Below are 23,288 nucleotides of genomic sequence, written 5' to 3' on the forward strand. Positions count from 1 at the left end.
GAGGAGGAAGGGAGGTAGTTCTAACAGGTTAGTAAAGCACACTCCTTAAGCAAGATGTATCATGTACAAGTACAAATTCACCATGATGAATGTTATCATTATGCATATCTAAAATGTACCAATTAATGTTTTGCTCCCCTCCCAAAAAAATGCAGCACATTTCTGGGTGTGTCTGGGTAGGCTTTGGAGGTGTAGATCTTGGGTCCTATATCTGGGCCCTTGTCCATTCCTCTTTGGCACTGTTCCCCTACTCTGACTCTCAGCTGCTATGATCTAAACAGCTTTTCTCAGCCATGCCTTTCTGCCATGTTGTTTCTGCCTTGGAGCCTGCTAACCATGGACTGAATCTCCTGAGACTGTGAGCTTTCCTCTTTTAAACTGTGGGTGCTGGGTATTGTGTTGCAGCAACAGCAGAGTTAACTAATGCATGTCTTTCTGGGAAGTCTCCAGGCCATAATTCTTAGTCGTGGTTTGTTTTTCTTTACTTGCCAAGATAAATAAAGCAGCTGCTATCTTCACTCAGATGAGGCAAAACCATTCACCATCAAAGCCACATTCTCTGCTCTGGTTATTTTCCAGTCACCAGGGAAAGCCAGGTTATTTAAATCCCTTAGGGAGATACACTCCATGGGGCAATGCATACAATTCACCAGCCCTTCCACATTGCCACTATGAAGACATAACAGAGGGAAGCAGTTGGTTTTCCAGGGGAAGGCACTGATCCAACTGCCCCACAGGAGGGAGGGAAGAGCCTGTGGCCATACAGAATCAGGGTCCTTCCTGTGTCATCTGTGTGGATGTCCTGAAGAGGGACAAAAGCAAGTAACATTAAAACATCATCTAACAATGGGTGAAGCTTTAAATGGAAAACAGAGGTATCTAGAATATTCATACTTCACAGGAAGCATTACTAGACCACAGGTAAATGTGTCCAAAGTCAGAGGCTGACAACAGTATGAACTTCTTTTAGATTCCCTGAGTAGTGAATACCAAAATTTAGCTGGATTCTAAGCCCATGTGGATTCTAGCCTTAATTCTGAGCATTAAACTGGAAACAGAAAACAAAAGTTTATAAAACATATATATTCCTCCAAAAAATGGAAGATTCTGTCATTTTCCCTCACCCTTGTGCACTATTAAAGACAGGTTATTCTGTGATTTAAATCCCATAATGTCATGGCCCACTTGCTTCTGTGATTGAAATACCACATCACTGTGCTGAAGATTACATTTAGCCCCTAAAGCTGCGTCATCAAAAATAACAGAACAAGATTGTTCTATTTTAATCAAAAATTAGTACATACTTTAGAAAACCATACCCAAAGGATAGATATAATTCTATCCTAGAGGAAGGGAAAGACATCAAAAAAGGATAGCAAAAATGATCAAGTTCCTAAATATAGCAGAGGTGGGTTGAATGAGACAAAATCCCACCTCCAAAATCCAGACTGGATGTCATGTTAAAAAGATGTCACTTTCCCCTTGTGGGTTCTCGTGTTCACTCTATCTTTTATACCCCTGTTCTCCAATATTCAATTGATAAATACTTTCTCAGAACCTATATTCTACCCCAAGACATTCCAGGTCTTTCTAAGCATCTTCATCTTGTAGCCCTCCTTGGAGACACAATGTCCTTGTCATTCTAACAGTGACTGAATTTTAGGAGTGTCTACCATGTCCCAGGCATGGAGCTAGGCATTTTACAAACATAATTCCACTTAACTTTCCAAGTCAGCTAAATACGAGTTAAACCATGTGACACTGACTTAGAAGCACAGAAAGGCACAGTGATTTCCTGAAAGGGTTGAAGTAGGCTTTGAACTCAGTTCTGCTAGCTCCAAGGCCCCCTACATTGTGAGGCCTTGTGAGGGAAGGAGCTTCCTTGAACAGGTGGTGTGCTATGGGGGTGGTCACACACTGAGCAGTCCACACTTCATTCTTTTTTAAAAATTTCTTTTTATTAGTATGTTTATGACACATACTATTAATTTTGGAGAATTGGTACATATACATATTGCGTGTTGATCCTTTTTACTCCTTTCCCTCCCCATTGCTCCATCCCAGATCCCCTCTTTCTATGTCTAAAAAGTCTACCTCCTTTATTCCTACCCTCTCTCTTTTGTCTTGCTCTTTATTTTTTTATAAGAGAAATCAAGTGATGTTTAACCTTCTATGTCTGATTTAAACTCAGTCTGATTTAATTCATTTAGCACTATAGTCTCAAGATCCATTTTCCTATAAATAACTCAAATTTATCCTTCTTTTTGGCTTAGTAGTACTCCTTTGTGTATATATCATCACATATTCTTTATTCATTCATCTGTTGATGGGAATATAGGCTAACTTCCATAATTTAGTTATTATGAATTGTGCTGCTACAGTCATGGGTGTGCATGTATCACTGCAACATGATGACTTTAACGCTTTCAGTAAGATAACAGGGAGAGATATAGCTGGGTCAAATGGAATTTCTTTTTTAGTTTTTTGCAGACTCTCTACACTGAATTCATTGTGGTACTAGCTTATATTCCCACCAACAATGTAGAAGGGCTCCTTTTCCCTGCAACTGAGCATGTGTTGTTTTTTAGTCCTTGATGACAGCTGTCCTTCCTGAAGATGGAATCTCGGCGTCGTTTGGGTTTGCATTCCTCTAATGGTCAAATGTGCTGAATATTTTTCCATGTACTCATTGACCATTTGTGCTTCTTTTGAGAAATGTTTACTCATTTGCTTGAGTCTTTTGTTTTGGGGGGTCTAATTTTTTTTGAGTTCTTTGTATGTTGGTCCTCCGTCTGAGGAGTAGCTGGCAATCCACGCCCTCCCCATTCTGTAGGTTGTCTCTTCACTTTGTTGATTTTTTTTCTTGCTGTTCAGAAAATTTTTAATTTTATTGGTACATTTTAGGTATACAATATGTTGACATTTATCACTGGGAATTTGCACCTTTATGTAATCTATCTTGGTTCTTCCCCCCCCCCCACTCCTCTGCCCTCCCTTCAACCCCTCCACCTCTCCCTATTTACAAAGACTTTGTTTCCATTTTTTCCTTTTCTCATATTAATCCCATTTCCTTCTTTCTTTTCCCCTACCCCTCCAACTTTCCCTTCCCCTTTGCCACTTTCCTTCCTATTTCACATTATCTATTATACCTTTTAGTCCTTATTTACACTTTCAGTTTCTCACACTAGAGAAACTATTCAGTACTTACACGTGTCCTATTTATTTCACTTAGGAGTATCACCTCAAGGGAGGACAGGGAATGGGGAGAAAATAAGAACCAAAATACATCGTGTACAGGTACAGTACCCAATGATAAATGTAAATGTATTATATACCTAAAATGTACCAATAAAAGAATTTAAGGGAAAAAAAAAGTATTGTCTCAATGTGCATCCATTTAGCTATAAATGTCTCTAATTTCTCATTCTTTATGGCTGAGTAGTACTCCATTTTATAGAAATTTTGGATATAATCCTTTCTGTTGATTCCTGGTATTATTTCTTGTGCAACTGGAGTTCTATTTAGAAAGTCCTTGCCTATACATATGTCTTCAAAGGTTTTTACCTACTTTATCTTCCAGCAGATTCAACATTTGTTTTCATATATAGGCCTTTGGCCCTTTTTGATTTGATTTCAATACATGGTGAGAGATATGGGTCTAGATTAATTCTTCTGCACATCGGCTTTCCCAGTGCCATTTGTTAAAGAAACTACTTTTTCTCCAGTGTTTATTTTCCTGAGGCTGATCCTGTTAAAGCAAACATCCATTAACAGCCCAGTGTCTTAGGAGAACTGGGTCTTGGGGTAGAGCTGAGTGATAGAGTCTAGTATGTGTAAGGCCCTGGGTTTAATCCCAGGGCAGGGGCAGCAGACTTGTATATAGGTGCTTTCTCCAGCTCAATCATGGAACATATAAAGATGGCTTTTACCTGCTCAGGGTGGAAAGGCTAAGTTGTTTTTCTTCCCTAGAAAATAGACCCCATTGCTAATGACACAGCAGCTGACATCTGTTCAGCTCTCAGGATGTGGCAGGCACTTTGCCCATTGCTTACCAAGTGCTTTACCCAGATGACCTCATCACCCCACACAGTATCCCTGTGAGAAGAGCTACTATCACTGTCCCCATTTCCATAGAGCAGCAGAGGTGCCAGACATTTTTTCAACTGCAGTGAGGAAGAATGATCTGAAGGGGGACAGAGCAACACATCTGAGGTCTATTGAGATTACCAGGCACCATTGGCTCTACTGCACTTGGTGGGGGTTTCCTAGGTACTATCCCCTCATTGAACAGTGGGAAAAAGAGGTCATGACAAGTGGTCCTGGGTGAGGATTTCTCTGCAGGCCACCAAGGTACCAGGTCTGCGATTGACATTGCTTTTGCCTAGGGGTTTGGGGTCAGGTCCTATGGACCCAAGGCAAACACAGGAGTTTTAGAACTTGGGGTCTGGAGCCACAAAAAATTTCAAAATACTTTTAAACATACGTATAAAAAATGTTCAAGTCTAAAAACAGTATCCAAATTTGCAAGAATATCTGAAATGTACATAATGACAGAGAAATATGGAGCTTCTCTGTTGAGTCATCCCAGTGTGCACTCTGTAAAGCTAAATGTAAGTGTAAGGCGGCTCTGAAACCCTGGCTGCAAGCCCAGATATTAAATGTGTTGGAGCTTAGAGGCACCCAGGTGCAAGGGATAAACTCTAGCCTCACACTCTTCTTTGTCACTGTGTTTTCATTACAATGATATTTATTTGAATTTTCACGTGTTAAAAAAAGATAAAGAATTTGGGTTCTGGCTGCTGATTTGGGAGGTTGTTTTGGTCAGAGAGACACCTGGTGGCTCTTGAGATAAACCACACTATCCTGCCAAAGGACACCTTTCTTGCCCCACAGAAAAGCATGGGGAATTCATCTTCCGGAGGAGACTGGACCTTCCCAAGGGAGCACAGTAGATTACAGGATTTGGGGCCACAGCCAAGCAGATCAGTGCTCTCCGGCTGCCTCCCAACCAGGAGGCTTGGTTCCCTGCCAGTGGAAATGAGAAGCAATGCAGATAGCATTTAAGGCCATAATGAAGATGGAAGGCACAAAATGAGACAGAAATGGCTTGCTCAGCACATTGTAGCCTGAAGGTATTTGTCACCTGACGGATCAGCTCATACTAGCTCCATCCTGGAGCCCACTGCCATGTCTCTGTGTTCAGATGGCTGCAATTTGGTCAAGAAGTTGAACAATGAGAGAGTATACTTCCTCACTGTCCTGATCCGCTCTACCCACAAAGCACAAAGGATATCCCTCCACAATACCATGTTTATAACCTCTCCTTCTGGGACTTGCAAGGGGTCATTCTGGAGATCTTTTTTGCCTACATTCTGTTTAAATGTTTGCGATGAGCAGTTATGTGTTGTTCTGTGTGTGTGTGTGTGTGTGTGTGTGTGTGTGTGTGTGTGTGTTTGCTGCTGGGGATGGAACCCAGGGACTCATGCATGCTAGGCAAATGCTCACCCATTCAGTTATACCACCGGCCAATTTTGTTTATATTAAAAAGATTAAATAACCATTTTCATTTCAGAGAAAAAAAAAGTTAAATCCCCATCAATTCTTGTTTTCGTTTTAGCTCTTGGATGATTTTACCTTTCTGTTGTTTATTCATCTTTCTGAACAGGATAACTCTGAGATTTCAAAGCATTACTTAACTTTCTCACATTTTATTCTGTAATTTCAGCTGTGCCATTGTCTTCACAAAAAGAGAGTAGACAAGAAGACATCTCCCCCTGAAATGAGCCCAAACAATGGTGCTTATGTCTTGTTTAATATGAATGTGAAAATTAAGAAAGTACAGTGGTTTGTTCTCTGACAGCCCATAGTACTCTCCAGTACTAAAGCAGCTTTCCCATATATCCAGGTAACTGAAACAGGAAATAGAACTAGCAGGGCAGTTGCTTACCATATTTCTTCAAATGTGTTCCAAAGAAATGTACAATTAAGAGGTTGGAGGGCCAGGGATTTAGCTCAGTGGTTCTGCTGCCTGCCTCACAAGTGCAAGGTCCCAAGTTCGATCCCCGGTACAAAAAAAAAAATTAAGAGGTTGGATGCAAATAAAACTTACGGCTCAAAAATTTTATGCACCTTAGGGAATTTGTCTAATGAAATATTCCTTCTCCTTCTCCCGGTGCTAGGGCTTGAACCGAGGGCCTTGTACATGCTAGACAAGTACTATAACACTGAGGTGTATCCTCAGCCCCTGATACGAAATTTTTAAAGAAAAAAAAACTCTCTGTAATTCAAGTAGTCTTCTAATGAAATTATACTGTTGGCTGATTTTGATTGGCACTGGATTTTCTTAGAATGAAAGTCACTTTCATTAATCTTGTTCTTAATAAAGTAGTAATAATTTGGGGATCTATCTTTTTTGACATGTCAATTTCCAGATGATATTAAAAAAACCAACTACAATTATTGTTCTTTTTTTTACAAAGGTGATCCCATTATAATACTAAGGTTAAAGACTGAAAATTTATAGGAATAGACAGATGCTGTGATTTATCCTGGTGGTTGAAGAATCCTATCAGAGAAGTCTGCTCAAGTTTTAGAAAGCATCTGTCTTCTTTAAAGTGAGTCCTTCCTTGGGCTGGGGATTTAGCTCAGTGCTTCCGCTGCCTGCTGCCTGCCTTGCAAGCTCAAGGTCCTGAGTTCAATCCCCAGTACAAAAAAATAAAATAAAGTGAGTCCTTCATGCTTATAATCCCAGCACTCAGGAGGCTGAGGCAGGAGGATCACCATGAGTTTGAGGCCAGCCTGAGCTACATAGTGAGTTGAAGACCAGCCTGAATTACAAAGCAAGACTCTGTCTCAAAAAAGAAAACAAAAGAAAACAAACAAAACAAAGTGAGTCATTCCTTAGGTGGTACCACTGCTGCCTTTCTATAGTAGGACATGTAAACAGTGTGAAAATCTCATACCTGGGTGGCACTGAGTCCAGGGGCTGCTAAGCAGCATGTGATATACCAGCACACAGCCCAGCTGACCCTAACCATCTAACTCTTTGGTCATATGGAGCCACAAGATCATCACTTCAATGACTCAACCGATAAACACTGGTGTCAGGACATGGATACTCGGAGAACTGAAAATTTGGTAAAGGATTATGTCATCAGCGTGTCTCTAGCACCTATAATTAGGACAAAGTTCTAAAACAGTTTGTGTTGATTAACCTTGGGACTACTGTGAGCTTCTCTCAGTGGACCGCTCTCAGTCCACAGAGCATACTTCTTTTTGTACCTTAATAAATGTAAATCTTGAGATTTCCGGGAAGATGGCAGAGCAGTAAGCAGCAACAAATCAGCCTCTCCAAGATTCGGAATCCAGACACTGGAAAATAACAACTTGGGAAAGAAAAGGAGGGAGGTGGATCCCTGGGACCCAGGAAGGATTTGAAGGGAAAACTGGAGCCTACAGAGAAACTGAAAAGACAGACCAAAACAGAGAAAAAGGAAGGGGCAATCCCCTCCTTTCTTCCTGGCTTCTAGCTTGTGACCAAAGAAAAGAAGATTGAATCTACAGAGTGGATGACACCAGATGCCTTCAGGGAGAAATGCACCAGTGGAATGGAGCAGTGGATGCCATGCACAATAGCTGGTGAGTGACTCCAGTCCAAGCATCTGCCATATGCACTGGAGAGAGGGCCTGTTTGGATGCCATTTTAGGGAGGAGTCAACTGAACCTGAGACTCAGAGTAGCTGCAGGTTGGCTTCATCTCAGGGCTACCAGTGTTAAACTGACTCAGTGACTGGGTGAGGGACAGCCACAGATGTCCAGGGTCAGGGAGCTGTGGTCAGGGAGGCAAGAGATATCAGGCCCCACTCCCACAAGCAGAAGGCAGGTTCGGCCTGAATTTCTGTGTATTTGAAAGTCCCCAAACTGGCATCTCACCATAATCCTATTGCCATCTTGCTGGGATTACCCCACATGGATCTAGGCTCTGAAAGCCTCCCCTGTCTACTAGTGAGAACAGAGTCACACCTTGAATTGGAACTGCCAGGAAACTGTAGACCTCAGGTGATAGCCACAGGATTGAAATCACAGAGAAATTTCTTTTTCTTTTTTTCTTTGCTTTTGGTATTTTTTTTGTTCATTCCCCCACCACCACCCCATTGCTTGTGTGTGTGTGTGTGTGTGTGTGTGTGTGAGTGTGAACACTGTTTTTAGTAATTTTCTTGTCTTGTTTCATTTTCTCCTTCTTTCCTTCCCTTCTGTCTTCTTCCCTTCAAACTTCTTCTTGAGGCTTGGGTAATATTCCTTTGTCTTTCAACCTTGCTTCTAATCTCTCTCTTCTTTTGTTTCTCTATTTTTTCCTTCTCTACCTTTTAAATTTTCTCCCCTTGGGATAAAGTTGCTCTATTGAGTAGATATTTAATATATATAATTTCCTGATTTCTCTTAGATCTTGCTATATAACTATAAATCTTACACCTAGGGTTAAAGGTAGTAAACTATTTGTTATCACAGTTTGTCACTTTCCAGTCTGTATTTGATGCTAATGTTATTACTGATTGTGCACTTTAACCAAGGTGACACAGTTGTTGTGATCAATTTATCTTCCTTGTATGGCAATAGCTAGATGATTTAGGAGTCATAAACAAGGCTATAGACCAGTATCAAAGAACTGGGTGCTAGGCCAAACAGGCTGCAAACTTGCACCCCTAATAAACAGAAGATGCATGTACAAACACCCAATGATAAATGTAAATGAATTGTATACCTAAAATGTACCAATAAAAGAACTAAAAAAAAAAAAACACAACAAAATAAACAGAAGATGCAGGATCCTGGCCAAAGGATCCAGATAGACTCAAAGGCCAAAAGTCAGCCATGCCTAGAAGACATCCCTGAAAAGTAGTCATTTCCTAAAGAGGTCTTGATACTATTAATAAAGCTACCTACCGTAAGCAATTTACAAGCCTCAATGCAGAAAACAAAGAGAAAATGAGAAAACATGGAAGCAAGATGAATCCAATACCCCAAACTCACCCAAGGCAAATCCAGGGGGCACTGAGGTGGAAGAAATCAAAAGCCCCCCAGTGGACCCTTCTGAAATGGTATCAGCAGAAGTAACAAAACAGATAAATAAGACTCTTGACAAAATCAAAACAGAAATAATCACACAGATAATTAGAGATGATGACCATAATGAAGGAAATGGTTCATAAATCTAGAGTAGATACATATTTTATTCTTTTTTTTCCATTTTTTCCCTTTATTTTCATTTTTTTTTCAGATACAGATTTTTTAAAATACAGGAGCTTAGGAAAGACATAGAAACCATTAATGCCCAACATAAAAAAGAACTGGATTCCATAAAACAGATTCAAATTGAAATGCAGGAGATTAAAAATTCTATTCAATGTATACACAGCAGAGTCAACCAATGTGAAGATAGAATATCTGATCTAGAAGACAGGATTGTAGTTGGTGATCACCAAATGAAAGATTTCTTAAAAATAGCAAAAAGTTAATCCAACAGCTGCTAGATAATGCAAACAAGACTAACATAAGATTATAACTGGAATCAATGAAAAATCAGAAGATAGCACAAAGAGAATAAAAAATCTGTTCACAGAAGTAATAGCAGAGAACTTTCCAACCATGGAAAAAAAATTGATATATACATAAGTGAGGCATATAGAAATGCAATTAGCCATGATCAGAAAAAAGCTACACCAAGGGATACAATAGTCAAGATGCCAGAAATGCAATGCAAGAACAGAATATTAAAAGCTATTAGAGAAAAGAAACAGATCACCTCTAAAGGAAAGCCCATCAGAATCACAGCAGACTCCTCAACACAAACCCTTAAGTCAAGAAGAGCTTGGAGCAAAGTATTTCAAGCCCTAAAAGAAAACAACCTCCAACAAAGTTATCTTTCAAAATTGATGGAGAAATAAGATACTTCCATGATAAAGAACACCTGAAGAAATTCATGACCACCAAACCAGCACTCCAAAAAGTTCTAAGGAATATTCTAAAAAAAGACAATGAAGACAATTCCAACAATCCTAATAGATTGAATCCACCAAGCAAGGCAAGCAATTAAATAGAAGGGAAAGAAAAGGAACCAACAACAGGAAAATAATATAATGCCAAGGATAAATCAATATCAGTTATAACCATGAATGTGAATGGTCTCAATTCACTAATCAAAAGAAACAGATTGGCAGAATGGATCAAGAAACAAGATCTAACAATATTTTGCATACAAGAAACACATTTAAGTCAAAATAAATTCATAGACTGAAAGTCAAGGGATAGAAAACAATACTCCATGAAACAGGAACCTGGAAAAAAAGCAGAGGTGACTATTCCATTTGTTTACTAAGTGGATTTCTAGCCAAGACTAATCACAAGAGACAAAGAAAGTCACTACATACTTGTTAAAGGAACAGTCCAATAAGAGATAATCATAAATATATATGCATCAAATACTACCACACCCAACTATATAAAACAAACGCTAATGGTTATGAAAAATCAGATAAGCACTAATACAACTGTAATGGGAGACCTCAATGCCCCACTGTCACAAATAGTCAGATTAGGGCTGGGGATGTAGCTCAGTGGCAAAGCACCTACCTGGCAAGTGCAAGGAGCCAAGTTCAATCCCCGGTACCAAGAAAAAAAAAAGACAAATTAAGTAGACAAAAAAATCAACAAAGAACTATCAGAGATGAACCAAATCTTTGAACAAATGGACTTGGTAGATATCTAGAGAGTATTTCACCCAATAACAATAGAATACACATTCTTCTCAACAGCACATGAGACTTTCTCCAAAATAGACCACATACTAGCTCACAGAACATGCTTAGGTAAATGCAAAGGAACTGAAATTATACCATGCATATTATCAGATCATAGTGCAATGAAATTAAAAACCAATGGCAAAAGAAACCACAAAAACTACATTAACACATGGAAATTAAATAATACCCTCCTGAAAGAATGGGTCACAGATGAAATGAAAGAAGAAATTAGATAGTTTCTACAATTAACAATAATGCCGATACGACATACTGGAACTTATGGGATGCAATGAGAGCAGACCTATGAGGAAAATTTATAGTGGTGAATTCCCACATCATAAAAACAGAGTGAGCTCAAATAAATAAGCTAATGTTGAACCTCAAGCTTCTAGCAAAAGATGAAAAGTTAAACCAAAAGCATGTATGAGGGATGAAATTATAAAGATCAGAGCAGAAATTAATGCAATTGAGACTAAGAAAGCAATATAAAAGAAATCAATGAATCGAAGAATTGGTTCTTTGAAAGATTAAATAAAATAAACTCTTGGCCAACCTTATCAAAAAAAGGAAAGAAAAGACCCAAGCCCACACAATTGGGAATGAAAAGGGAAAAATCACAATGGATCTTGCAGAAATCTAGATCATCAGCACCTACTTTGAGAACCTGTACTCCGATAAGATGAAAAATGTAGGTGAAATGGACAGATTCATATATATATATATATATATATATATATATATATATATATATCCAAAGAAGAGTTAAGAAGATATAAAAATTCTCAGCAATCCAATAATGGCAAATGAAATTGCAGAAGTAATAAAAAAAAAACCTCCCAACAAAGAAAAGTCCAGGTTTTGATGGATTCACTCCTGAATTCTACAAGAACTTCAAAGATCTAATCCCACTAATCCTCAAACTCTTTAATGAAATTGAAATGGAAGTAATATTCCCAACGTCATTCCCTGGAAGTATTACCCTGATACTAAAATCAGAGAAGGATCCAGCCAAAAAAGAGAACTAACACAAAGCTAGTCTCCTTACTCAACATCAGTGCAAAACTCTTCAATAAGACACTGGCAAATAGAATGCACCAAATTATCAAGAAGATAATACACCATGACCAAGTAGGATTCATCCCAGGGATATAGGGATGGTTCAACATACACAAATCAATAAATGTGAAACCCCATATTAACAGAACCCAGGGCAAAAACCACACGATCATCTCAATAGACACAGAAAAAGCACTTGACAAAGTCCAACACCCAATCATGATAAAAACCCTACCAAAAACGGGAACAGAAGGTCTTTATCTCAATCTGATAAAAGCCATCTAACATCAACAGCAAACATCATACTAAATGAAGAAAAACTGAAAGCTTTCACTGTAAAACAGAAACAAGACAAAAATGCCCACTGTCACCACTCTTGTTCAAAATAGTTTTGGAAACATTAGTCAGAGCAATGAGACAAGAGAAAGAAATAAAAGAAATATGGATAGGAAAGGGAGAGGTTAAATTATCACTATTAGCTGATGACATGACACTCTACAAAGAAGATCCCCAAATCTGCACCAAAAGGCTCCTAGAATTAACAACCAAATTTGGTAGTACAGGATACAAAGTTAACACTCAAAAATCAATAGCATTCCTGTACATGATAAACAAACTCACAGAAAGAGAAATTAGGGAAACAACACCTTTCACAATAGCATCAAGAAAAATGAAATATCTAGGAATCAATCTAACAAAGTAAAGGAAAGACCTTTACATTGAAAACTACACAGTACTCTGAAAAAGGAGATCAAAGAAGAAAGACATCCCCTGTACTTGGATAGGCAGAACTAAGATACTGAAAATGGCCATACTTCCAAAACTGTTATACAGATTTAATGCAATCTCAATCAAAACACCAAGAGCATAGCTCACAGAACTACAGAAAACAATCCTAAATTCATATGAAAGCAGAAAAGACCTAGAATAGCAAAAGCAATTCCTGGCAATCAGGGTAAGGCAGGAGTCATCACAATCCTCAATTTGAAGTTATACTACAAAACTACCATGATAAAACAGCATGGTACTGGCAAAGAAACAGACTGGAGGACCAACAGAACAAATAAAAGATGCAGAAACAACTCCAAGCACACTCAAGCCACCTTATCTTTGACAAAGAGGCTAAACACCTTCACTGGAAGAAAGATAGCCTCTTTAATAAATGGTGCTGGGAAAATTGGCTATTTGACTACCGAAGATTGAATCTAGATCCACATCTCTCACCATGCACTAAACTAAAATCAAAATGGATCAAAGATCTAAATATAAAAACACTTCATCTCCTGGAAGATAAAAAAGGTAAAACCCTCAATGACATAGGTGCAGGCAAAGACTTTATGAACAAAACCCAGTCACACAGGAAATACCTGAAAAAAAAAATCAACAACTGGGATCACATCAAATTATAAAGCTTTTGCACAGCAAGAGAAACCACCAAACAGAGTGAAGAGATGATCCACAGAATGGGAAAAAATTTTTACCAGCTACTTCTCAGACAAAGAACTAACATCTAGAATATATGAAGAACTCAAAATATCAGACTCCCCAAATTTAAAGACCTAATGCAAAAATGGGCATCTGAAATGAATAGACACTTATCAGATAAAGAAGTACAAAGCAAAGAAATATAGGAAAAAATGTTCAACATCACTGGTCATTCAAGAAGTACAACACCGTGCCATGCTTGCCGTGCTTGCCTGGCAAGCGCAAGGTCCTGAGTTTGATCCCCAGTACCAGAAAAAAAGAAAGAAAGAAAGAAAGAAAGAAATGCAACACTGAGATTCCATCTTGCTCCAGAAAGAATGTCTATCATCAAGAAATCGGGGCCGGGGATTTAGCTCAATGGTGCCGTCGTCTCCCTCAAAAGCGTAAGGTCCCAAGTTCAATCCCCAGTACAACAAAAATAAATAAATAAATACATAAACCAGTGACAAATGCTAGGAAGGATGTGGAGAAAAAGGAACACTTCTCCATTGTTGGCAGGAGTGTAAATTAGTACAATCATGTAGAAATCAATATGGAGATTCCTCAAAAAATGAAAACTAGAGGTTTCATTTGACCCAGCTATGCCCCTTCTAAGTATCTTCCTGAAAGAGTTAAAAGCATCTTACCACAGTGCTGCTGTACCCCTGTTTATAGCAGCACAATTTATAATAGCATAATAGCTAAATCTTAGAAATAGCAGGTGCCCAACCATGGATGAACAGATGAAGAAAATGTGGTATTTATATACAATGGAGTATTACTCTGCCATAAAGGATAAACCTGAGTCATTTATACAGGCAAATGGACACATCTCGAGACCATCATCTTAAGTGAAATAAGTCAGATGCACAAGTTTAAATATCCCATTGTTTCTCTTGTATGAGAAAAACCAAAGGGTAAATAAGAAGCAAAACAGAGGACAGATATTGGGAAGTAGGAAAAACTTGTTCAAATGAGAAGAGGAACAAAGAAGATGGGAGCAGAAGGGAAGGAAGGGAAAGGGAATTTTAAAAAGAGAGAAGGGAGCAGTCTAAGCGGTGAGGTGGGGCAGAAAGCAGGTTAGGAAGACAATGAGGAGGTATGAAGCAGGAGCCAAGTCTCTGTGAACTGGCTCCTATGGGGTGGTCAAGCTGGCCTACAAGGAGAATGACAACACCTACTATGCCATGAAGGTACTGTCCAAGAAGAAGCTGATCTGACAGGCTGGTTTCCCAAGTCACCCCCTACCCCGGGGCACCTGTCCAGCCCTGGGTGGCTGCATCCAGCCCCGGGGTCCCATCAAGCAGGTGTACCAGGAAATTACCATCCTCAAGAAGGTGGACCACCCCAGCATGGTCCTGGATGACCCCAATCAAGACCATCTGTACATGGTGTTTGAACTGGCCAACCAGAGCAGAGGCCTGTGATGGAAGTGCCCACCCTCAAACCCCTCTCCGAGGACCAGGCTCACTTTTACTTCCAGAATCTGATCAAAGGCATCGAGTACCTACACTACCAGAAGATCACCCACCAAACCCTCCAATCTCTTGGTGGGAGATGACAGCCACATCAAGATCGCAGACTTCAGCATCAACAAGGAGTTCAAGGGCAATGATGCTCTCCTGTCCAACATCATGAGTGCGCCTGCTTCATGGCACCCACAAGATCCAAGACCCTCAAGATCTTCTCTGGGAAGGCCTTGGAAGTGTGGGCCATGGATGTGACGCTGTACTGCTTTGTCTTTGGCCATTGACCATTCATGGACCAGCGGATCATGTGTCTGCATAGTAAGGTCAAGAGTCAGGCCCTGGAATTCCCAGACCAGCCTCACATAGCCGAGGATCTGAAGGATCTGATCACCCGTTTGTTGGAAAAGAACCTTGAGCGGAGGATTGTGGTGCCGGAAATCAAGCTTCATCCCTGGGTCACGAGGCACGGGGCCAAGCCACTGCCATCGGAGGATGAGAACTGCACACTGGTCAAGGTGACCAAAGAGGAAGTCGAGAATTCAAACACATCCCCAGCCTGGCGACTGTGATCCAGGTGAAGACCATGATCCGAAAGCACTCCTTAGGGAACCCGTTCCAGGGCAGCCATCTGGAGGAGCGCTCGCTGTCTGCCCCGGGAACCTGCTCAGGAAGCAAAGCAGCGGAAGACAGCTCTCTAGGTCGCGACCCAGCCTCCGCGGGAGTGGAGGAAGTGCTCCTGTCAACGGTGGGCCCTGCACCAAGGTTGGGGGCTGCGGCCGCTGGCTCCCCTACCCGCACGCATCCGCTGCAGCCCGAGAAGGCGATGGAGCTGGAGTAGCTGCTGGACCGCTGACCTCGCCTGCAGGCTGCTGCTCCGAGTTTCCATAGCAGCATGTCCTACGGAAACTGAGCCCAAGCGCAGAGCCTTGGCCGCCATCTCTGGTACTTTGCTTTGTCTTTTTTCCTTTGCTGTCTTAAAGGAGACAATAAAACTAGACTTGACTCCGTGAAGTCAACCATTGCCACCGGCTGGCCAGACTGGCGGGTGTGAGGACCTGCAGACCCAAACCCCTGTACATTCCGGGACAATTGCTTTTTAAAACATTTTAATGCCAAAAATCCTTCATCATGAATTCAGAACCATGTCAGATGTACCAATCGAACGTGAGTGAGGTTTGAACAATGCGGAGAAAGAAGCAGAGAGCTCTAGCAGGCCGTGCCATGGAGTGCAGCAAGGGAGGAGGCTCGCAGGGACACTGTGCGTCCCTGGTGACCCCTCTGAGCCATGGAGGCCTGGGGCCAGGGCTCGTGGCTGCAGGGATCTTTGAAGCAACTTCACTTGCATGAAGAACTTTTGAATTTTTTATGGATAGAATGTAGTTAGGAAAACCGAAAAAATAAAAAAGAAAGAAGGGAAGAGGAAAAATGGAAACAAAGCTTTTGTAAATAGGGAGGGGAAGAGAGGTTGAAGGGAGGGGAGGGGAATGGAGAAAAACAGAATAATTAAGACATGTTATGTACAGGTACAAATTCCCTATGATGAGTGTGATCACTATGTATGGCAAATATGTACTAATAAAAGTAAGAAAGAAAAATCCAAGAGGACCACATAGGCTAATAACATGAATTAAAAGAAAACAAGTTTAAAAAGCTAACAGCAAATAAGTATTTGGAGTGCATAGGTTAAAGTAGATTACAAATAATACAATAAAATGAACTGAATTTAGCAATTAAGCAAACAATATTTTATTATTCAATACCTGCTATATGCTAGAGAACAAATTGCACACCGAAATCAAAATATATGGAAGACTTTTTCACAACCACTTGAAGAAATAGAAGTCAGAGGAGGAACTACTTCCAAGTTCTGCAGACTCCATGGAGCGATCAGCAGGCTGCCTTGCTTCACTGGGAGTGACTCCAGGAACAGGTCTATACACATCCATGAATGCAGAGATGGACACTTGGCCTTAGAGTTCTGTAGCTTGGCATCACACATCTGCTTCAAGAATGGAGTGTATCTGGATACAATGAAGACAAGGACTTCTCCAGTCAATCTTGTTGGGTGGACATGGTGGGAGGCTCAGCATCCTCACTGCTTGCAGTTCCGGGAGAGTTCAGCAGTTGGTTCCAGGTGGCATGCATGCCTGTGAATGTTTTTCCTTTGGTCCAGATTTCTTTGCTTCAATGCTCCACCTCCTCTCATGGCCAGGAGCAGATGGAGGATTTGGCAGCCATGCAAGAACAGTGGCACATGTCACCCCACTGCACCTTCTGCAGCTCCAGTCCAATGCACTGTACTCTTGAAGTTTTAATTAAAGTATGATGTGGGAGGTTCTTTTCTGGTCATGCCAGTTTGGGGTTCTAAATGGCTCCTGTACCTGGATGTTTATATCTTTCTCAAGGTTTAGGAAATTCTCTATTATTTCACTGAGTAATTTTTTGCACTTTTAGTCTTGGAGTTCTCTTCTAATAAAAGAAAAACTCATAAATTTTGTCTTTGAAATAAAAAATAAATGTAAATTTTCACTACCTTTGAAAAAAGTTTGTGTTGATGGTGACTTCACAATGTTGCTCCCCCCGACCCTTTTTTGGACACGTTGTCACTATCAGCTCAGGCTGGCCTCAAACTTACTGTGTTGCCCTTGATGGCCTCAAACTCACATCCATCTGCCTCAGCCTCCCAAGTGCTGGGATTACAGGCATGACCCAGATTTCCATTTCCTTCCTAAGGAAGGTGACATGTCCCAGTTTGTCTCCACATTCCCAGTCTAGCTGTCTTGGCATAATAATTAATAATTAACAGTGCAAAGTTCTAGGGGCTCCTAGAGATTTCTTAGTATTTTCTTTGTAGATGATCATTTCATCTACATATAAAGATGTCGCTTCTACCTTGCCAATCCTATCCTAATTGTGTCATTTTATTGCCAGACTATTTTGGTTTGGGCCTAGGTTTCAAAGTTTAATGGACAGGTGAAGAATACGCATGTCTGCCCTTGTTCCCCACCTTAAGGAGAAAGCATTGTATCGTCTCCATTCATATAACGCATTCTTGCTGGAAGTATGGAGTACATGTCTTTAATCTGTTGAGAAGGTTCTGTTCTACTTCTAGTCTCCTGATAGCTTTTACCATGAACAGCTGTGGAATTTAGTCCAATCCTTTTTCTACAACTAGTGACAGGATCATATGGCTTTTTCCTTTCCTCTGTTAAAATGATGACTTTTGGGGGTGGATCTTCCAATGTTGAACCAACACTGTCATCCCTATAATAAACCCACTTTCTACATACTGCCAGATCTGACTTCTAATAGTTTGTTTTGTTAAACAAATTTCTATCTATATTCATACTTTTTTCTTCTGTTATCTTTATCCAATTTAGGATTAGCACAATGTTGATTTCCTAAAATGAGGGGAGAAGTGTTCCTTTTTTTTTCTGCTTTAAATGTTTGATATAATTTATTAGTTAAAATGTATATGAGCCTGTTGTCATATAGGTAGGTTTTCAAGCTAGGAATATACTTTCTTTAATAGGTGCTATTCGAATTTTATATTTCCTCCAGAGTTAGTTTCATTAATTTGTCTTCCAAGGTACTTCTTAGAAGTTGTCAAATTTATTTCAAAACAGATTTTTGAAATATGCTTTCTATATCCTTTTAAAATTCTGTAAAATCTGTGGTAATATCTCCTAGATCTTGATATTGTAATTTAAAAAATGTATAACTGATATTGTGTAACAGGAAGAAAAGGTCTAAAGGAGCAGGGGAAGTGGGAGGGGTAGGGGAAAGGAAGGGAAAAGAAAAAATATGAGAAAAGGAAAAAAATGGAAACAAAATCTTTGCAAATAGGGAAGGGTGGAGGGGGTGAAGGGAGGGCAGGGGAAGGGGGAAAAAATAAGAACCAAGTTATTCATGTAATGGTACAAGATTCCAATGATGTATGTAAATGTATTTTATACCTAAAATATACCAATAAACTTAATAAGGAAAAAAAAATTAACAGTGCATCCCTCCACTCTTAAATGTATCTTGGTTTGGATAACAAATTACATCATTGTCTCCCCTCAGATGTAACTCAGTTAGGGTCCCCTGAGCCTTCCTGGCAGACCCTTAGTCCATATTTTTCTACTGCTCTCCCCACATTTCTCCTTCAGAACCAAGGAACCCCAACATATTCCTCCTGACTCCTGTGCTCTGGACACATGCACATGAGGGTTATCAAAGCCCATGTCGACCCAGTGGGGCTGCCTCTCTGAGCTGTCCCTGAACGTCACTGAAGCTGGCCACCTCTGGCCTTTGGGAGGCTCAGACCAATGTAGGGCAGGGTACACTAACAGGTTCTGGCCATCTCATGTCCCCCATTGTTAAAATCCCATCTCTGTGCCTCCAGAGACACTGTGCCAATCCAGAGCCCAGCAGAACTGCTCCTCAGAGACAAGCAGCACTGGCTCAACGAAGGTGCCCACAGACAGAAGCAGCCACAGGCAGGTCTTTAGATGAATAAAATGAAACTTTATTTTCATATTGTGTGGAACGTTTTTTGAAATAGCAATTGTTATCTGACCCCAAAACTCCTGATACTCTTAACAGCTAAAAGTTTACTTTCTGTACAACTATATAAATATTTTCAATTCTATATATGAATGTGATGCTAATGGTTCTAGAAGTTTTAAAACTTAACACAGTTAGAATCTTTAGAAAATCATTAGCCTAATTCCAAAATAAGAAATATTTCCAAGCAAGAATACAGAAAAGACAGAATGGGGATGGATAGTGGGAGGGGGCTGGCAGAAAAGTGAAGACTGCAAACAATAAAACACAACAAAACCCTGAACTTGGATTTTAGAATATAAAACCCAGCAAAAATTGTATTATATGTAAAAATTGAAACTAATCATCCAAAGTGAAAGTGAAATGAACTCATGACCAACTGCATTCTAAGTTTTTTTGTTTTGTTTTTTCAGGTACCAGGGATCAAACTCAGGACCTTGCACTTGCCAGGCAGGCGCAGCACCACTGAGGTACCATCTCCAGCCCAAGCATTCTAAGTTGATACAACTAATACATCACTTGAAAATGTGCTCTTCCAAGAGCAAAGACTTTTTTCTAGTTTATTCTTATCAAGCAAACTGATAAGGCAGTAGCACAATTAGAGAAAAACCTTCAGAGCCAACAGAGATGGCATGTATATTGGCTGTGTGATATCAAGCAAGACACGTAGCCTCTCTTGCCGTTTCCTTGCCTATAAAATGTGGACAGTAATAGCTACCTTGCTATTTTGTTGGAGGATCAGAGGTAAAACTGACAAAGAGCACTGACATTGCCCCTGGCAAATAAGCAACGCTCAATAAATACAATTATTTTGTGTGTGAGACCCAGGTTTCACCTTAGAGTAATCTGATTCTGTCACCCTGCTCCCAGGGGTCATGTCAATCACCACTGACTTCAGAGTCTGTAACCTGGCCCATCCCTGCCCCTCCAATGCCACACTACCACAAGAGCCACTGAAGGGTAAAAGTGGTCATTCCAAACTCAGAAAACGCAGGCAAGACTATAGTCTCTGCAAAGGCAGGCATGGGGTTGGTGGCCTAGAGAGGTAGTAGTGGATGCGCTGCTGTATTTTGATCAAGGCTATGAAGCAACAGGCGTACAGGAAACAGCTGTGGTGCAGGTAAAGGAGGAAACTCACAGATACCAATCTACTAAGAATTAATTGAACTACTTAACAGCCCCAGATTATTCTACTTTTGAAATTGACAACCAATTGAGTTGCTCAGTATGAAATGGTATGAGCTTCCAGCCCCTTCCTCAGGTCAGAAAAATGACATTACTGCATGGCAGGAATGTGTAAACAGTTCTATGGCTCAATTAGAGCATCAAGCAGTTTCAATTGAGAATCTGGAACTAATGTCACAGCATGGATGTAATGCCTGGAAAGTAACAAAAATCTCATTCATATGATTGAACACACACAGAAAGAGCTTCAGAAGTTAAGGAAACATATTCAAGATTTAAACTGGCAGTGAATGAACATGCAACTCACAGCTGGATCTAAATTGAGAGAAGTGGAGTCAAATTGGGTGTCCCTGGTCAGTAAGAATTATGAGACTTAACACAGACTATTTATTGTGCAACTAGAAAATGAAATCTATCAACTAAGCAGTAATAAGGAGAGTCAAACAAAGAAAACATCTGGCAAGGCTTCTAAAAAGACTAACTTGCTGGGTAGAAAGGAAGAAAAGTCGGGCTTTCACAAACATCAGCCATCTAAGCTTTCTCTGAACCATGAAGGACAGCAGCCTCTCACAAAAACTATTAATGGGGTAAATGTTTAGAAACCATAGAATGTATGGATTTTTGTATTAATTGTATTGGGTATTTCTGTGAAATACAGATTATCAACCTGGTGATATTTTTAGAGCTATTTTAAAAAAAGCAGACATTCCCCTGGAGAGCTATACCCTCCTTCTGGGTATCCACTCAGCACACACAAGGCTCACGTGAACTGCTGTCCTCTCTCAAGGCATTTCCGCCAGGCACACATGGCAGGGGCTCCAGGGACTCCAGGCACCAGCACTGTCTGAGCCCTTTGAGGTAACAGGGAGGTCCCTCAGGCACATGACCCCCACAGAGTGTCTAGGCTCATGAGCCCCAGGGCCTCAAAGGAAGCTGGGTTTGGACTCCCAGTCAGGCTCAGAAACTTCACTCTAGTGGGGGAGCAGCAGTGGCAGGACTCCCCAGGAGCTGTTCAGCAACAAAGCGGACTTCTCCTCAGTGTGAAGGGGGGTACAGTGAGCTCCCAGGGAGGGGTGCAGGCAGGGAGCAGGCTCAGGCTAAGTGCAGGGGCCAGAGTACTGCAGATGCCCAAGAGCAGCAGTCCTGCCTCAGTGTGAAGGAAGCCAAGCACACAGAAGGGGAGAAAAGGAAGCAACTGTGCCAGCAGAAGGCAACAGGTGCGCTTGAGGTAAACGGTGGCCTCAGACCCATGAGGCATGTGGATGATGTCAGAGACGCGCTCACCGTGAGTTCGTGAAGAGGCCCAGCCGAGTGCATGGTCCTAATGAGCTTGTTCATTTCTCAAGTAGTCCTCCCAGGTACAGAGGCAGAGGTCTGTGAGGAGCACTGAATTCCTCTCCTGCATCCAAGCCAGGATCCATGCTAACAGCACAGGAAGGCCAGGATCCTTTGCCCCACACCAGCAGGACCCACAAAGGGCTGTCCTACCCAACCCCTTCTGATGGCACCTCAACAAAGCACAGAGATGCAGGGAGGGACACTGGAAAGATCCAGGGAGTGGGGAGAGGTCCCAAAACTTGGGCAAGCTTCACCCCCACATGCTGTTTGTATTGCGCTTGGCCCAACCACAGCCAGTGATGTGAGTCCTCACAGGAGGAGCTGGCCCTGCCCTGCCCTGGATCTGCGCCCTTAGAGCTTTTACATGTACTGTTCCTCATCCCTGTCATTCAGGAGTAGAGACCACTTGTCCCCACCATCATCCACAGTGGCACTATGCCGAGACAGCCTGTCGGATGTCAGGGAGGACAGAGACACCTGGCTGACGTAGCTGACCTGGTCCCACGGCGTGACCCTGGGGGAGTCCCACCGCCGGTCATCCATGCCCACATGCACGCTGATCTGGGATGCACTCAGGGGCTTCATGCGGCCATGGGCCTGTGCCTCGTACCTCTCCAGGTCGGGCTTCCTGTAGCTGGAAAGCAAGAACCCAAGAGCATATGAGCCACTCTGGACCTCAGGCTCTCCTTTTCTTTTTGAAGCCTGGTAAAGGCCTCTCAAGCAAGTCTTTCCATCACATGCAGTATCAAAACCCAATAGGTGTGAAACGAAAAGGACACTGAACTCACATGTTCAAATAAAGTCTACATGATTTAGAAATTTCCTAGACAAATACCTTGAACATAGGCTGCGATTTAACTTTTTTTTTTGTACCCGAGTTCGAACTAGGACTTTGCACTTGTGAGGCAGGTGCAATGCCACTGAGCTAAATCCCCAGCCTGGCTGTGATTAACTTTTGTTGAGCAAATGCATGAATAAATAAATGAACATCTTTTTTAAAAAGGCAAAATAACAACATATAGGGACCCCATGTCTACATGATATTTGCATAAATAGCCACTAGCACAAGAGTGAGAACAGCCCAGTACATGGCAGCTGGTAAGGGCCTACTATGTACTGCTGACAAGTCACAGTACAAACCACTCGGACTGCCCTGCAGTATGGCCTCGGATGAATGGGGACAAGGGGTATGTACCTAGTCTCACCCAGGAAGCAACCACAGAGGATAAAGGGCTTTGGGAGACTCTCAGGCAAGTGCTCCTGGCCCAGGACTCACCACTTGAGCTGCAGAGAAGAGAGCACCACAGACACGGAGGAGGCTGCCATGGCCGCTGAGCCCATCCACGGCTGCAGCACGATACCAATGGGCATGAAGACACCTGCCAAGGGGAGGGCATGCACTCACCTGCCACCCAGAGGACAGCAGGGA

At 41.4% G+C, this 23,288-nt stretch overlaps 1 protein-coding gene and 2 pseudogenes across 6 annotated transcripts in view; 2 read left to right on the top strand and 1 right to left on the bottom strand.

Moving 5' to 3' along the window:
* Nucleotides 1–646: 646 nt before the first annotated feature.
* The window catches only part of Atp7b (ATPase copper transporting beta), a 90,008-nt gene continuing 67,366 nt past the window's right edge, over nucleotides 647–23,288 (bottom strand). For 5 of the 6 annotated variants that reach the window (XM_004844131.4, XM_021257809.2, XM_021257807.2 and 2 more), the window contains 3 exons: nucleotides 23,136–23,238; nucleotides 22,355–22,493; nucleotides 647–802 (listed from right to left, as the gene is read on the bottom strand). In XM_004844131.4, coding sequence (XP_004844188.2) covers nucleotides 647–802; nucleotides 22,355–22,493; nucleotides 23,136–23,238 — 398 coding nt within the window. Of the gene's footprint in view, nucleotides 803–19,276; nucleotides 22,494–23,135; nucleotides 23,239–23,288 lie in introns of those variants that run through there. The other variant, XM_004844132.4, reaches the window with a different exon arrangement.
* On the top strand, nucleotides 14,447–15,693 carry LOC101725504 (calcium/calmodulin-dependent protein kinase kinase 2 pseudogene; annotated as a pseudogene).
* LOC101725124 (pre-mRNA-splicing factor SPF27 pseudogene) lies at nucleotides 15,971–20,993 on the top strand (annotated as a pseudogene).

This window comes from Heterocephalus glaber, unplaced genomic scaffold, assembly GCF_053883595.1.
Source record: "Heterocephalus glaber isolate CG9 unplaced genomic scaffold, H.glaber_assembly_v1.0 deba00001666, whole genome shotgun sequence".
In the NCBI taxonomy this organism is placed as follows: Eukaryota; Metazoa; Chordata; class Mammalia; order Rodentia; family Bathyergidae; genus Heterocephalus; species Heterocephalus glaber.